At 36.0% G+C, this 16,316-nt stretch overlaps 1 protein-coding gene across 4 annotated transcripts in view; it reads right to left on the bottom strand.

Annotated features, from left to right (window-relative positions):
* Positions 1 to 16,316, bottom strand: part of LOC150084832 (2-oxoadipate dehydrogenase complex component E1) — a 608,625-nt gene that overhangs the window by 105,550 nt on the left and 486,759 nt on the right. For all 4 annotated transcript variants that reach the window (XM_090376637.1, XM_090376633.1, XM_090376636.1 and 1 more), the window contains one exon: positions 3,096 to 3,341. In XM_090376637.1, coding sequence (XP_090232763.1) covers positions 3,096 to 3,341 — 246 coding nt within the window. The remainder of the gene's footprint in view (positions 1 to 3,095; positions 3,342 to 16,316) is intronic.

Raw genomic sequence — 16,316 nt, 5'->3', positions numbered from 1 at the left:
ACCATAATAGTGTAAAAACCCAAACAATTGCAGTTATCAGGATTATCGAAAATGCAATAAGATTGAGTTTATTACCCGTTTATAATTAGATGCACTAAACAGAAAAGCCCAATAAACCAGAAAGTGCAAATTGTTTTTTGGTCGTGACCTCTAGAAATGTGCTTTAGAAAAATATCAAAGGCATTCAAAATTGATTCTTATAATGGACCATATGATAACTATGAAAGTGTAATGCCATTTCCATTATAAATATGACCTTTTAGAGAGATAAATAGCATAGTAATATAGCAAAATTTTCAACTTCCAAGGACTTGGAATGAATTACAAACAAAACAATATGTTATTGGGTTCATATTACGATATTTTCACGATACCTCCATTTATTCCTATGGGATGCAAAATACGTTTCCACAATTTTTTTAAGTTTGCACCGGCTGGAAAAAACTTACGTAAAGTCGAATTTCTGTAAGTTGAGTATTACATAAGTCAGGAAGTTCCTGTATTAAAAAATTTCCTTAGAAAATGTCAACACTTGTAAGAAATGAGTCAATATTGGGCTTCTAGCTGTGAGGGGGGGGGGGGGGTGAGCACTTTAGAGGCTCCAAAACAGTCCCAAAATTGACTACTGCTTCTTGATTTTCAAAAATTCCCCAAAGGAATCCCCCATCCCCAGAACTGTAGAGACTCATGGAAGAATAATTTGCATGGGATTAAATCTGTTGTTTTTATACATCAGTAAGTCGCGCCTCAATATAGATATGAATACTATGAGGCAGGCAGTCAGACACACTTTTCTAAATTTTTTTCTCCCTAGGTGAAAATAGATCTTTACTAAACAACCATTGTAATATTCTCAGGATAAACTAATCTCTTACAGAAAGTTCCATACTGAAGGGGGAAAATGGCCCTATAGTGAAAAGTTCAATTGAAACTCATTTAGTGTCATTTAATTCAAATACTTTTTTAGAATAATGATGTTAGGTATAATGCCAATCAGATTTATACTGTTTTCACGCAAGGTGCTAGCAAGCAAGGTGATTTTGTTAGAAATCACTAAACAGAGAACAAAAACAAATGTTCCTCTGAAATCATGGTTACCACACAGCCAAATTTTTGGATATTATTATATACTGAGAAATACCCACTTAAAAAAAAAAAAAAATCATCCCTTTTTACCTCAGACTGAATTCGTGTTTTGGCTGTGAATATGGATTTTTTAATGTGGAAATTTAATTACAATACATTTTAATGATGATGCAAAATGCACTTGAATAACTGTGGGGATGGCTTTGAAGAAATAAGCAAGTTGCCCTCATCTCAAATAAATTTTGATATGAGGACTTAAAAAATTAATTGTCTTCAAAAGGTTGGAGAGGCTTGCTATATATAATTTTTATTTTTTTGAACAAACTATCACAATGAATTATAGGAAACTGTAAATTCTGGCATTGATATCAACATTGACATGATAACAATCTTTAAATAAACATCAACATGATATCAACATTTATCTTTAAAAAATCCATGCAAAATGATGGCATTTCTCTGTTTTAGTACTAATACTTATTCAGAAAACTTCACTAACCACTTAACAGAGTTGCAATCTTTATCTCTTCTATAAACAGCAACTTACTGATGTATAAAAGCAACAGATTTAATCCCACACAACTAAGAGTTTTTCTACCATTATAACAAGTCCAGAGGTCAAAATGGAAAATTTTACAAAACATAATATACACGATATCGAGGTATGTGATGAACTGGAATGTCAACCTGGTCCATTCCGAGTGCTGAATTAGTCATACAGCTTGTCAGCTAAACATAAAGTTATAATGGCAGCAAAAAACAAAACAGCAGTCTTTGTTATTACATACAACAAGCTGATTAAATTTCTCCACAGTACATTATTAACACTTCTGCTGCTGGCTTTTCCAATGACCTTTTTGATCTGGGATTGAAAGCCATAGGACCATGTCAATTTGGTTTTTTTTTTTTTTTTTTTTTTTTAAGAAGCATTAGTAACTAAAGCCATATTGCTCCGGGATATGAGGTGGTCATTCCCTGACCTTTCCGCATCTTCCGTATTTGGTGGTGACGGGCTCGAACCTCGGTCTAATCAAGAAGCATGTGATACGCACTACTGCTCCTTCCCACCTGGCTACGGAGGTGCCATGTCAATTTGGATTGGAGAGGGGTTTCTTTTCACTATGACTGAATTCGTCAGCCTCTAGCGAAGGTTGCTTAGCAAAAATATCCAGTTTTCCTTCTGTCAAATTATAAGAAAAAGGAAGAAGTTCTAAGGAGGTTTTCCCTCCAGGTGAATTAAAAACCCGATGCCACATATTTGCATAAGGAAGCGGTGAACATGTTAGAATCAAAATGTCATGTACATTGATAAAGGCTGCACATACTTCATCATAATTATTCCTCAAAAAAGAATAGTTATGTTTTTCATCCTCCAATGCAAAAGTAATTTTTTTTTTATCTAAAGCACATTCATTGATATTCTCTCTGATACTATACTAAGCATGAATATCAAATTAACATAAGTGACAGCAGAATTCTCTATAATGGGGAAGTATTGCTAATTTAAGTATAAGAGGAAGGCAAGTTGTGGATGATTTCACAATATGAGATGTTATAATAATGATATCTAATGTACAAACTTTGGTTTGTCTTAAAAAATTCAACTGTGTAGTAATGATGCAATTGCAATAGCAATGTCACAGTTAAACTTTTACACAACATAACTACCTAATAAATGGCAATGTCTCTGAAATCCCGTCTTGAATCTTGCCATTCATCAGGCAAGATTTTGAGGCTGTTGCTAATTGTATAAGGTAAAAGACATTCTGAAACATTGCCATTTATAGAGATTTATTACAACAATAATTATAATTCACGCAATTTAATTGTTGTATAATAGATTGTTAATTAGTTATTAACAATCTATTACAACAATTCATGTGGTTTAACTAGTGTTATTCAAATTTCAAACAAATTCACAATGAATAAACAACCATGTAATGTCCATCTCTCAAAGCTGATCACTTTCACAAAATATATTCTCCCTTGCTACATTATGTACGACTTACCTCTAATCGAATTATGGCTGTATCTGTCATTTTTCTGCTTTCCTTTTCTCTCTTTAGCAAGTAAAAATGCTTTCCTGAGCAAAATATTACTTTGGTGATTTGGGATGAATTTGCAGTTTTATCTCCCAAAACTGGACAAAAGGTTGTTCCTGGAGATAGATCGCTCAGAGATGATACTGCAGAAGGAAGGCGAAGTAGAATTTTTGGAGCCACCACAATTAGTGGTTTGCGAAAGTTTCTTACAATCTATTTAAAAATAGAAAAAAATTATCACAATGGGTGCTGTTATTAGCAGATTTTTATCATTGAAAAACATTTAAAACTTTTTTTTTGGCTGATGCTATATAAGTTTGTTTGCTTTCACCATTTTGCTGATAATAACACTTATACAAATGGATACATTGCTTGGAATCACTGTTACTGATCGTTCCTTATTATCATATAATTATCTCAAAGTACTTATCCAATTGTAAACTGATTGCATCAGGATTGAGATTTGATTAACAAAAGGCTATGGTTAAGATTATTTAATATCAAAAATAACTTTATTTGATTATCAAAAATGACAAATAAAAATGCTAAAAAAAGATACAAAGTATAAACAATACTAATTAATATATGAATTAAGTCAAAAACAGGTAGCAACTGTCTTGAACTATACATGTGGAAGTTTGTGTAGATATTATATATATACAGTCCTTGTATAATACAATAGTTGTGTTCCTAGAAAACCTTGTGCAATGCAAAATCACAATATAAATAACAGGCCTTATGGGAAAAATAGGATTAGGTGCCAAACACAATAAATAATCATAATAAAATACTTACAGAATTGAAAAATGTTAAATTCATAATTTAATCATTTAAATTTAGGTTCTTACCTTAAAAATAAATGAAGACAGCTTGAGGGAAAGGGTGTGAGAAAGGGCTGAAGCAGTGGAATAATGGGAAAGTGGCAGCAGGTTGTCATCATTATCGGACCTGGGAGGCAGAGAAGATGCATTGAGGGCTTTGGACGAAATGTGGTCACACCAGAACTACAAGGCTGCGACTTATTTTCTGTCTCTTTCTTGGGTGTTTTCATAAAAAAGACATCTAGTTTCTGTTGTTTTATCATCTTCTTTCTTTCACAAAGCAGCAACTTATATGGCTCCAAAGCAGATAAAATTGTACGAAGTGCTATTCTGCTTCTTTCTGCATTGTAATCATTATCTTCTAGCCACTGCATACTTTTCTCAAATGAATTCAAAACTGATGATAACTCTGAAGTAGAAAGCTGTTGTATGGTGGCTTGCAGACAATCATCATTGCCATCTTCATCACCTTCCACCTACCCATCAGCAACTATTCAAAGTCTTGTTCCTTCAATTCCTCAAAGCCAACCTACTTTGCGAGGGCAACGCAATGTATTTTTAATTTAGGAAGCTCCTTTACAGGATCATAGCCTTTAAAATCACAAATAAAACCTGGTAAAAGAGGCCATCAAACACCACGCAAGCAGTCTTTTGTTACTTTGTTCCCATCCTCCACAATTATGTCAATTGCATTCTTTGTTGAATCTCTTGCAGAAGTTCATTATAGCAAGTAATATACAAGACACACACATAAATGTGTGTGTCTTGTATATATATTGTGCTTAAAATATATTAAAATATTAAATATTAAATACAGTGAAACTTCCCTTTAACGGACAGCCATGGGGAACAAAAATGTGTCCGTTAGAGAGAAGTGTCCGCTAACAAGAAGTCTGAGGGAGAAAAAAAAAAAAAGAAAGAAAGAAAAATCGTTAAACGTTTAATGTAAAATTAAATTAAAATATATACAGATTTTGAACAATATTTTTGTAAATAATATACATACAATTGTGCTATGCATATTATGACTTTATCTTAAGAAAAATGCATACAGTAATCACTTATTTTCTTCTGCACCTTCTTCCGGCTGATAATTTTGTTTTCAACATTTGTTTGGAGTGAAGAAACCATTGAAAGTCCTTCAGTATCTTCTTCAGCGGTGAAAAAAATTTTTAAACGATTGATTTGTATGAGCGCTTCTTCTATTTTCATCGGTGGTTCGTTGTTAATATGTTCTTCGACATAATGACCTCCTTCCATTTCTTCATCCTCAAGAGGAACTTCTTGAAAAATATCGATGATAATGTCGTTGATATCTAGAGCACCATCTTCTGTAGTGAGGTTTGAGTTTATATCTTTGTAGCCAGGGTCACTTGTAGCAGAAGTATCGTACATTATCAATAGATGTTGAAGTTCTTGTTCTTCTTGGTGCTCCACATTGCTGTTCACAACTTCAATTTTTGCATTTGAGAAGCCAGACTTTACAAAACAGTTCACGACAGTTTGTTTTCTAATTGCATTTACTGAAGAGGAAATCCATTGAATCGCATCTAGGATGCTGATTTTCTTTGCAAGGTCATTCGCACATGTTACATCGTTCATGTTTGCAATGAGATGTCTTAAAACACGTTTTCTGTAGTGAAGTTTAAAATTTTTTATTATCCCTTGATCCAAGGGCTGACACTCTGCAGATGTGTTTGGTGGCAGAAAAACGATTTGAATGTTGGACAATTCAATGTGCGGGTGAGATGCAGCATTATCCATGAAAAGAATAATTTTTCTGTTTTGACGAATCATGTTTTGGTTAAAGTGACTTATCCATTCGCTCATGATATCTCGTGTCATCCACGCTTTTTTATTAGACTTCCAGTCAACATCTAAAAGATTCAACTTTATGCCCTTGAAACAACGAGGATTTTGTGGGTTTCCTATAAAAAGAGGTTGTTCAAAGTCTCCCAGCATATTTGTACACAATAGTACAGTCAAGCGTTCCTTAGAAATTTTTCCGCCCCGGCACTTTTCGTTTTTTAGACTCATTGTTTTTTCAGGAAGAGCTTTAAAAAAACAACCCTGTTTCGTCTCAGTTGTAAATATCCTTAGCTTCAAAATCACGACATAAATCTTCCAATTTGACGGTCCACTCTGTTACAACCCCAGTATCAACAGATCCACCTTCACCACTTACGGTTTTCCAAGAAATTTTATGCCGAGTTTTGAACTTGTCTAGCCATCCCACAGAAGCTTTGAACTCATTTACTCCCATAGATTTCGCAATCTCCAAAGCCTTTTCCCTAATAATAAGCCTATTAATGGGAATTTTTTTAGCACGTGCGCGACAAATTTGAAGTCCAACAGTTTTCGGGAATGATTTTTGAACCTGATCATTTCCGTGTTGCCAAAATTGTTTGAGCAGTTCATTTTTTTTCTTTAGGATGTCGCTTACCTGCGTCTTCCCGATTTAGAATTTTGCAGCGAGATTGCGAACACTATTTTTTTGCCGATCATACGCATTAATGAGTTCGACTTTATCTTTTAAAGTTAAATGTTTACGAGAAGACATTGTGCACTTCACACGACACTGAACAAAACTGAAACTGAAAAGACGGAAGGCCAACCATATTCTCCCCCCCCTGCACACACCTAATTCATCAGAAGTTTTACACGTGCCTTAAAATTCTTGAAAAAGGGTCCACGACGTAAACCTTGATAAAATTCAGAGAATCGGAAATAGAAAATAAACACACGATTGAGGCAATACGTGGAAGAAACGTTCCTAGAAAAAGGGCCATGAGCTCGCCCGCTGTCCGTTATGGGGAGATCAAATTAAGTGCTAATCTAAACAAAACAGTGCAGATTGCCTGTCCGCGTCCGTTACGGAGAATGTCCACTAGACAGAAGCTGCAAACACGTTAAAACCAATAGAGGTGAGTTGGGGAATTTGAAAATGTCCGTTGTAGAGAGATGTCCGTTAACGAGGTGTCCGTTAGGAGAAGTTTCACTGTATATTAAAATATTAAAATAGTGCTTAAAAGTAGCAATTACTCCTTGGTCAAGTGGCTGGATAAGAGATGTTGTGTTGGGAGTAAAAACAGGATTTTGATGTTTGGTGACAGTTCAGCAAGTGTTGGAGGGTGACTCAGTGCACTGTCCAAAACAATTAAAATCTTAAAATCCAAATTCTTCTTTTTGCAGTAGCTACACATCCAGTAGAAGATCAGTGAAGATCTGCCCTGTCATCCACTCTCTTCTGCTACTCCTAAAGTAAACACCCAGGGTGTTTATTTCGGAGTAGCAGACCTTACGACGATCCCTTTTAATGCTCATGGATTGGCTGCACGACAAATAGCAACAGGCTTCAGTTTCAAGTCGCCACTTGCATTTTCTCCTACTGTAACAGTCAACCTATCCTTACCAATCTTGAAGTCTGGAGCTCATGCATAAACATATCTCTCTTGAGATATATGTTCGTGATGGCATTTTTTTCCAATATAGTCCTGTTTCATCAAAGTTGAAAATTTGGTCCAGTGTATAGCCCTCTTCCTCAACTAGTTTTTTTCAGTATCAGTGGAAATGCCTTTGCTGCTTCTTCATCTGCACTCGCAGCTTCACCTGATAATTTCACATTATGGTAAGCGTGACGCTTCCTGAAATTATTAAACCAGCCACTACTGCCAGTAAAGGGAGGCACTCCTTGAGAGGTTTCAGCTTTATTTATGAGGTTTCAAATATTGCTAATGCTTTTTCTTTTATTGTAAGCAAACTTGTTTGATCACTTCTTTGTTTGATCTTCTATCCAAAGAGATAACAGACATTCCATCTCTTCCAATTCTTTGTCTTGATCTAATGGATTTTGTTACACTTTGAGTTTTTTCTGCTATAAAAGTTGCTTTTATTTATTCAGCATTCTTTCTAAATGTTCTCAGCATTGCCTTATTTAGACCTGCAGCATGCACAATATCACGTTCTTTCATTCTGCTCAAAGCTTTTCACAATTTCGTATTTTCCTCTATCGATACTGCTTTTCCTTTTCTCTCTGTTTTTCTACAGTATCTTCACCAGCATGTTTCCTGTACACACTTTTTAAAAGTATTTTACTCATTTTTAGGGAATAAAGCACAATTACAGTATAAAATGAATAAAAATGAGGAGACATGCATGCAGCAACTGAGTGAACAACACAGTAAGTGTTTATTGCATTCAGCTGGGGCGATTCCACCATTTTCGACTGCAATTTCTTGTAAATGCAAAATCGATTGCATTTACCTTGTCAGTACCTTGTGATGAAGGTGATTTCCTTCATCACAAGGTACTGACAGAATCTGCTGGTTTTCCATTCTGACCATGTACTCAAATCAGGAGCAAGTGGATATGCACATTATGTACGGTTTGATGGACGGCAATGCTCTGGAGGCTCGTCATTTGTACCACGAAAGGTTCCCAGAATGAAGATGTCCAGACAGGAAAACATTTGAAGGTATCCATCACCCTTTGTGAACATGGACCTTTACACCTTGTGCTGCCAACAGAGGATGACCAAGATCTACGACTCCTGAAGTAGAGGAGGAGATTTTGGATGTTGTGCATGCCACTCCTGGAATCAGAACACGCAGAATAGCAATGCAACTGGCTGTTCAACGTTTGACTATTTGGAGAGTGTTGCGAGAACACCAACTCTACCCTTACCATCTGCAATGGGCACACGCCTTGTCACCAGCAGATTACCCTGCGTGAGTAATGTTCTGCCAGTGGTTCTTGCAGCAGTGTGGTACAACTCCTCACTTTCCTGCCTTAGTGATATTCACAGATGAAGCACAGTTCACACGAGATGGAATCCAAAACTTTCACAATCAGCATGTACGGGCTGAGGAAAACATACATGCAATTCTTCCATCACATCACCAACAGCAGTTCAGCCTCAACATCTGGGCGGGTGTTTTTGGTAATAAGTTATTTGGACCCCATGTACTTCCAAACAAACTCACAGGGCAGGCGTACAAAAACTTTCTGGAAAACAACATGTCTGATTTCTTGGACGACACACCACTGATCATTCATCAACAAGCACATTTCATGCATGATGGCACTCCTGCACTTTTCAGCCACCTAGCCCGCAATTACATGAATTGGTTTCCTGGTCGGTGGATAGGTAGAGGTGGACCAATTGCTTGGCCTCCATGCTCAGCTGATTTAAACCCACTAGATTTCTTCTTGTGGGGCCATTTAAAGTCATTGGTGTATTCGACTCCGGTAGCTGATGTAGAAACTCTCTGCAATCCAATTGTGGCAGGTTGTGAGACAATATGAAACATGCCAGGAATTTGGCATCATCTTTGCGAGTCCATGAGACGTTGATGTGAGGCCTGTATTCAGGCAGAAGGTGGACATTTTGAACAATTACTATAAGGTAATGTGAACAGTTAAGTGTCATAGACAGACCTTCAAAACTCGGAAACCAAACATTTCCGGAACTATGTTGATATAAAATATTTTTATTGTCTACATATGAGGAACTCATTCCTGAAGTTATGCCATGTATTTTTGAGACACCCTGTATAGTAATGAATAATAGATAATAGTAATAATGGAGAAAAAATAAGTGAGATAATAATTTTTCCCTATTATTACTATATATATATAAATATATCTATATAGTAACTACACAGCCATTGGGACTTGGGGCTCAATAAAAGCCCTTAGTTACACTCCAAATTTTAATTTAGCTGTTTACTGTTTATCACTTATCACAATTTGCATCAGGGTTATTCCTTATTTTTAAACATTTACATTATATTCAAGGCTTTATTCCTACAAAATTCAATTTTGAGGACCAAAATGCTTATCCCAAATAAGGGATCATACCTTGTAGACCCCTAAAAAGATGAGATATGATGGCTTATTTTCACTCCCTCTAGCTGACATGTCCTGGCCTCCTTTATTTTTGACCAAGATATTCTGCTTAAAAAGTTTAAAATCCTTATCTTTGAAACTAGATCAATTTACAGTAAAAATTTGTTATCTGGTATGCACGGGGGTTAGGCCAGTCCAGTTATATAAATTTTCAGTTTATCGAAACATCTTATCAAACTAAGAAAAGCCAATTTATAATAGTAATAAAACAAAAATTTTGGATATTTACCAATGTAAATGATATTGTAATCAACAAAAAGTATGCTAGAAGTAGAGTAAATAAATTTGATGAATTTGAAGTGCTGGTCAAGACATCAAAGGTGGATATTGTTGGGATATCAGAGATGTGGTGTCACACAGATATTAGGAAAGCAGAATTGGAATTTGGGGAGTACAATGTGTACAGAAACAATAGTAGGATAGGAAGTAAGGAGGAATTATGCTGTTAAGAAAAACATAAAATCAAAGGAAGTGCAGCCAGTTGACATAGATGGACAGTGCAATGTTGAGTCAGTTTGGTGTGACACAAGCACTGGGAAAGCAAAAATGAGAGGAGTATGTTACAGGCATAATGACTCTAATGAGTACAACGAACAACTGTACAGAAAAATAGAGTGGGCAGTAAATCAGACTGTGTTATAATGGGAGATTTTAATTTCCCAGATATTGACTGGAACTTGTGGGTTGGTCACTTGCACACTAGAAAGACTTTTGTGATTTATTGGATGATTGCTTTCTGCAGCAGCATGTTCGAGAGGCAACCAGAAAGCGTAATACTCTTGATCTGGTTGTCAGCAGTGATTATTCGTGCATTAAGAATTTGCAGATAAAGGAAAGGAACCACTAGGTGGCAGTAATCACAGTGTAATCATGGATTTACTTAAAGATATAATTACCACCAGGAGTAACCCCAGGGGGCTCACATCTGGTGAGTATGGGCTTGGCAAACCTAGGGTCCTGAGCTGGATATCATCATCATTCTTCTCTTTCTTGGTGATGCCTTTCTGCTTCTCTCTCTCTCTCTCTCTCTCTCTTTCTCTCTCTCTCTCTCTCTCTCACACACACACACACACACACACACACACACACACACACACACACACACACACACACACACACACACACACACACAGGGGGGGTAACGCGGGAATTTTTTTTTTTTTTGGCTGGTGCAGCATAAGCCTCAGGCTTCCTTGTACCATATGGCTAATAATAATAATAATAATAATAATAATAAAGGGAAGGGTTTTTGCTTCTGTAAAGGTAACTACAGTGGTCTCAGAAAGTTTTTAAATTCTGTACAGTGGGACCAACTGTTGATGTTACCAACAGCAAATTCTAAGTGGGAAGCATTCAAGGAACTAATTGTGGAAGCTACTAGGCTTTTCATACTAATTAAGAAATATTGTTCAAGGTTTAGGCCTAAACGGATATCAGATGAAATAATGAGACTCGTGGCAGAAAAGAAAAATGCATGGGATGCATATAAATTATCAGGCGACACAGAAGCCTATGATATATATAAGCTAGTCTGTAATCAAGTCACAAAGGAGATTAGGCAAGCAAAGGCAGATTACGAGAAATCTTTGGCAAAAGGATGCTAAGAAAAACAGCAAAGAGTTCTCTATTTATATAAACTCTAGAAGGAAGGGGATGAATCAGATTGGTCCACTTGATATCAATGGTTCGACTTTTGATGAACCTGATCAGATAGCTGATAATCTGAATGACTATTTTTCATCTACGCTCACACATGAGGAGTTATTAAGGGAGGAAAATGCCAGAAGTTTATCAAACTGTAACAGGGTGCTTAATGATTTTGTAATAACTGAGAGCAAAGTGGAGGAGAAATTTTTGAAGATAAACATAAGAAAGGAATCTGGGGTGATTGGGCTCTATTCAGTTATGTTAAAGGAGGCAGCAAAGGAAGTAAGCAAACCCTTACCATAATTATGAGAGCATCCTTAGACTCAGGGGAGGTCCCAATGGACTGGAGATGTGCAAATGTATCACCAATTCACAAAGGGGGTTCAAAGGGCAACACAAATAATTAAAGACCTGTTAGTTTAACTTCTGTTCCAGGGAAATTAATGGTTAAAGAAGCACTGCAGGATCATCTAGATAAGAATACAGTAATAATTCAGACACAGCATGGGGTTTGTTAAGTGAAAGTCTGGTCTGACAAATTTGACTGGATACTATGTTGTGGTTATAAAGGAACTGGATGCAAAAAATAATTTTGATTTCAGGTCTGACACTGTTGTATATGGAAGACTACTGTACAAATTGGAGCAGTATGGTATTAAGCGTAAGTTGCTACAATGGATAAAAGGGTGGTTGAGTGGGAGAAGACAGAGGGTGGTAATCAATGGATGCTCTTTGTGGACTCATGTTATTAGTGGAGTCCCCCAGGGTTCGGTGTTGGGCTCACTGTTGTTTTGTATATTTATTGATGATATTGATGAAGATATATCAGGCTTAACATCGAAGTTTGCAGATGATACAAAGGTTAGCACGGTTGTTAATGACAGTAATGGCAGTGTGCTATTGCAACAGGTTCTAGAAAATTTGGGCAGATGGGCTGAGAAATGGCAACTTAATTTTAACTTCGACAAATGCAAAGTGCTGCATATGGGTAGCAGTAACTCCAGAGTAATATACTAACTGTGCGATACTACACTCAGGGTAGTGGAGAATGAAAAAGACCTGGAGGAAATTGTGCAGTCAGATATGAAGTTTTCTGAGCAATGCAGACAGGCTGCCACAGCAGGTCATGGGAAGTCAATAATATACAGCAATTTTGCTAGTAGGGAAAAGGAAGTGATTATCCCTTTGTATAAGGCCATGCCTTGAGTACTGCTTACAGGTCTGGAGGCCTCATTTTAGGAAGGATGTAGGGTTGCTTGGGTTTGTACAGAGAAGGGCAACAAGATTGGTGAGGGGGATGAAGGGGTCCAGAGAGGCTTAAGTTTTGCAAATTGCAGCAGCTGGAGACTAGGCACCTGCGAGGTGATCTGAATGAGGTGTATAAGGCCCTGAATGGGTTGAGCATGCTGAATTATGATGGGATTCTTCCGTTTGCACAGATTACGAACTGATGGGGCATAAATTTAAACTGAGGAAAGACAATTGTAGAATAGATGTATGGAAATTTGCCTTTAGCCAGCGGGTTGTTAATTGCTGGAAGAAACTGCCATCTGTTGCTGTGGAAGTTAATAACTGTAATAAATTCAAGGAATAACTGGACAAACTTTTAGATGGAATGGATTTTTTTTGTGTGAATTTTTTTTTCAATGATGCTAGATAAGCTCTATTACTAACAGATGGTAAGAAAGGCAAAAAGTACTTCAAAATTGCATAGTTTGTAATGTCTTTTTTTATTTTAACATTACAAGAAGAAAATTATGAACATAGAATAATTTTTAAAATTGAAACAGATATTAATATCACTGTTGCTATTTTCTTCGTTTGTGTACAGAGGATCCCCGTTATCAGAGTATTCATTATCCGAGTCCCCACAGCCATGAAGATTTGAAAATTATAGGAAGCCCTCGAGAAAATTTTTGCACTTGAATATTTTTGTGAGAATGACCCTCTTAATGATCATGCACCAAAAGTTAAGAGCAGAGCTAAAGACATAACTAAATGCTACGTCACAATTTTATCTGAAAAACACACAAACAACTTCCCAGTCATTCTTTATTTGTAAAACTGAAAAACAGTGTGTAACTTCAATAAACTTTACTTAACATATACATTGTTCAATATACTATAATAAAATAACTGTCTCATTTTTCAGTTCCTTCAATCCAATTTTTACTATGTACAAGTACATAATAGACATTATGAAAATTTGGTCCGTTTTAAGTGGAATTTTCTGGAACCAATTATCCTCGAATAAAGAGGATCCCCTCCCATACCATATTTTTGAAATAAAGGTAAGAATAAAGATAACTAGAACTAAATGAATTGTATATACTTTATAGCAGTATTAAAGAATCTGAGTTATTTGCAGCCATATTCTCCAGTTTTAACACAACTGCCGATGACTGTCTTAAAATTGGAGAATACAGCTGCAAAAAAAAAAAAAAAAAAAACATATTGATGCCACTGTGACAAATTTTTAACTTTGAATTTAATTTTTTTTTAGTTAACTTTGTGTAAGGAGTCTGTCTGCTCCATGGTTCATCAATGCGTTTTAATTTGGATAGTTCATTCATTCACAAGTTCAGAGGTCTGCTCCAGAAATAATGACTAGAGCCATTCTAAGTACTGAATATCCCATTCTAAGCACTGAACTTAGAATGGGAAATTTATGGAGTTTCTATGAGCTTCACATATTTCAAAGCAAATTTTCACAGTCTAAAATAACTTAAAGATTACGTTTCAAGTTAATTTATTATCATTATTAATTTTTTTCTTGGTTAAAAATTGTGAGTGATACTTTTTTAACTTTCACTTTTCAGTGATATCATCATTTCATATTTCCCTCAATTATCTGGGAGGAATCATGTACGAAGCCAAAGATGTTGTATACCTAAAAGGAATCCTGTTATTTTGTTTGTGCTCCACTTACAAGTGAACAGGTTTCAACCATTTTGTTTGTCTACATTTATGAAATCGTGTCCACCAAGTTATGTTCCAAAACCAATGTTTAGGGAAACTGGACTATTGAAACTTAAGATTCAATGCTTAGCTTCTCATGGGGAGTGAGAATGCATAATGCAAATCAGACAACAAATACACATGCCTGGAGACATAAGACTGGCACAACATGACCTATAAAATGTGCTGCAAAATTAACGGCATAATGCAAGTGAGCAAAAAGAATTGTTTTTATTCTGTTTACAGTTCAGCCTCCAAGAGAAGTCCTGATGGAATGTGATAAATGCATTGTTCTAAAAAAAAGTAAAAAAGTATGATTTTACACAAAATAGTACACAGATTTCTTTTGAAATAATGAATGAAAAATTTTCATATGAAGTCATGTTATTTGGAAAATTCTGTTTTGAAAAATTCACAAATAAAACCTACTATAGTTATGAATATGATATATCATCTCCATATAGTTTACAGTATTACTAATGCAAAAACAAAAAACAATGAGAAATATCTACCTAGAGCAGACTCAGAAAGCATTCGACACAGCTGTTTAGATTTGAATTATTAGTAAAACTTTTAGAAAGGTTAATATAGAAAATAAATTAAATAATAATTAATGAAAAATATTCAACATATTTTTCATTAATTTCCATTTTTGATGCAAAATTGTGACATTCTTAACTGAGAAAGGCTTTGGACTATGTCATAGCCTCCATACTGAAAACCACTTAAAAAAGTCATGTGGGGTTTTAATCCTTAAACAGCCATCCAACTAACATAAAAAAGTTTGTAAGATTGGTGCAGGAAAGTCTTAAACAACCCAGCTGATGTTGCAGATGAATTGAACAGGTACATTGCATCTGTTTTTACTGAAGAAAGACCCATCATGCTGAGAAGATGTGCAAGTAAGGCTAAGTCATATGAAATTAGTAGTTTTGAAATTACACATTCTTGTTTATTAGTAAAACTTTTGGGCATAAAGGCAAGTAAGCCTCCTGGAGTTGATGGCATATACCCAGTAGCCAAGTGGTCAGGAGCAGGAGTGCAAGAAGAACACACTCTTTGAGTTGACACTGTCCGCTCAAATGACAAATGGAAGTTCCAGAAATCAACCACTCTCTCACTAAAGGCAAATTTCCGCACATCTATTCTACAACTGTCTTTTCTCGATTTGAATTATATCCTTCAGGCAATTAATCTAGGCAAGAGGAAGAATTCCCATTAGCATTGAGCTTGCTCAAACCATTCAAGGCCTTATACATCTCAATCAAATCACCTCACAGGTACCTAGTCTCCAGACACTGTAATTTGCAAAATTTAAGCCTTTCTTCGTAAGAGCAACCCTTTGTTCCATTCACTAATCTCGTTTCCCTTCTCTGTACTCATTCCAGCAGCTCTACATCCTTCCTAAAATGAGGCTTCAGACCTGTATAGAGTACTCAAGGTGTGGCCTGACCATTGCTGTAAACAAGGGGATGATTACCTCCTTAACTCTACTAGAAAAATTCCTGTATATCATCGAGAAGACACCATGAGCTACTCTTGCCGACCGTCTGCACTGCTCAGAAAACTTTCATATCTGACTGCGCAATTACCCCCCAGGTCCTTTTCATTCTCTACCACCCTGAGTTTCATACCACACAGTTGTTAAGTTACTCTGGGATTACTGCTACCCATATGCAGTACAGGAACTCCCCAACTTACGTAATACTTAACTTATGCAAATTTGACTTTATGTAAGTTTTTGCCGGCCAGTGCAAACTGAAAAAAATATGGAAACGTATTTTGCATCTGTAGGGATAAATGGTGGTATTGTGAAAATATTGTAATGTAATAATGGCATGTGATGCAAGAAAGC

Source organism: Mastigoproctus giganteus, chromosome 6 (assembly GCF_048544385.1).
Source record: "Mastigoproctus giganteus isolate SK-2022 chromosome 6, ASM4854438v1, whole genome shotgun sequence".
Lineage (NCBI taxonomy): Eukaryota > Metazoa > Arthropoda > Arachnida > Uropygi > Thelyphonidae > Mastigoproctus > Mastigoproctus giganteus.
The sequence above is the reverse complement of the archived record's forward strand: the minus strand, read 5'-3'. Positions and strand labels throughout refer to the sequence as shown.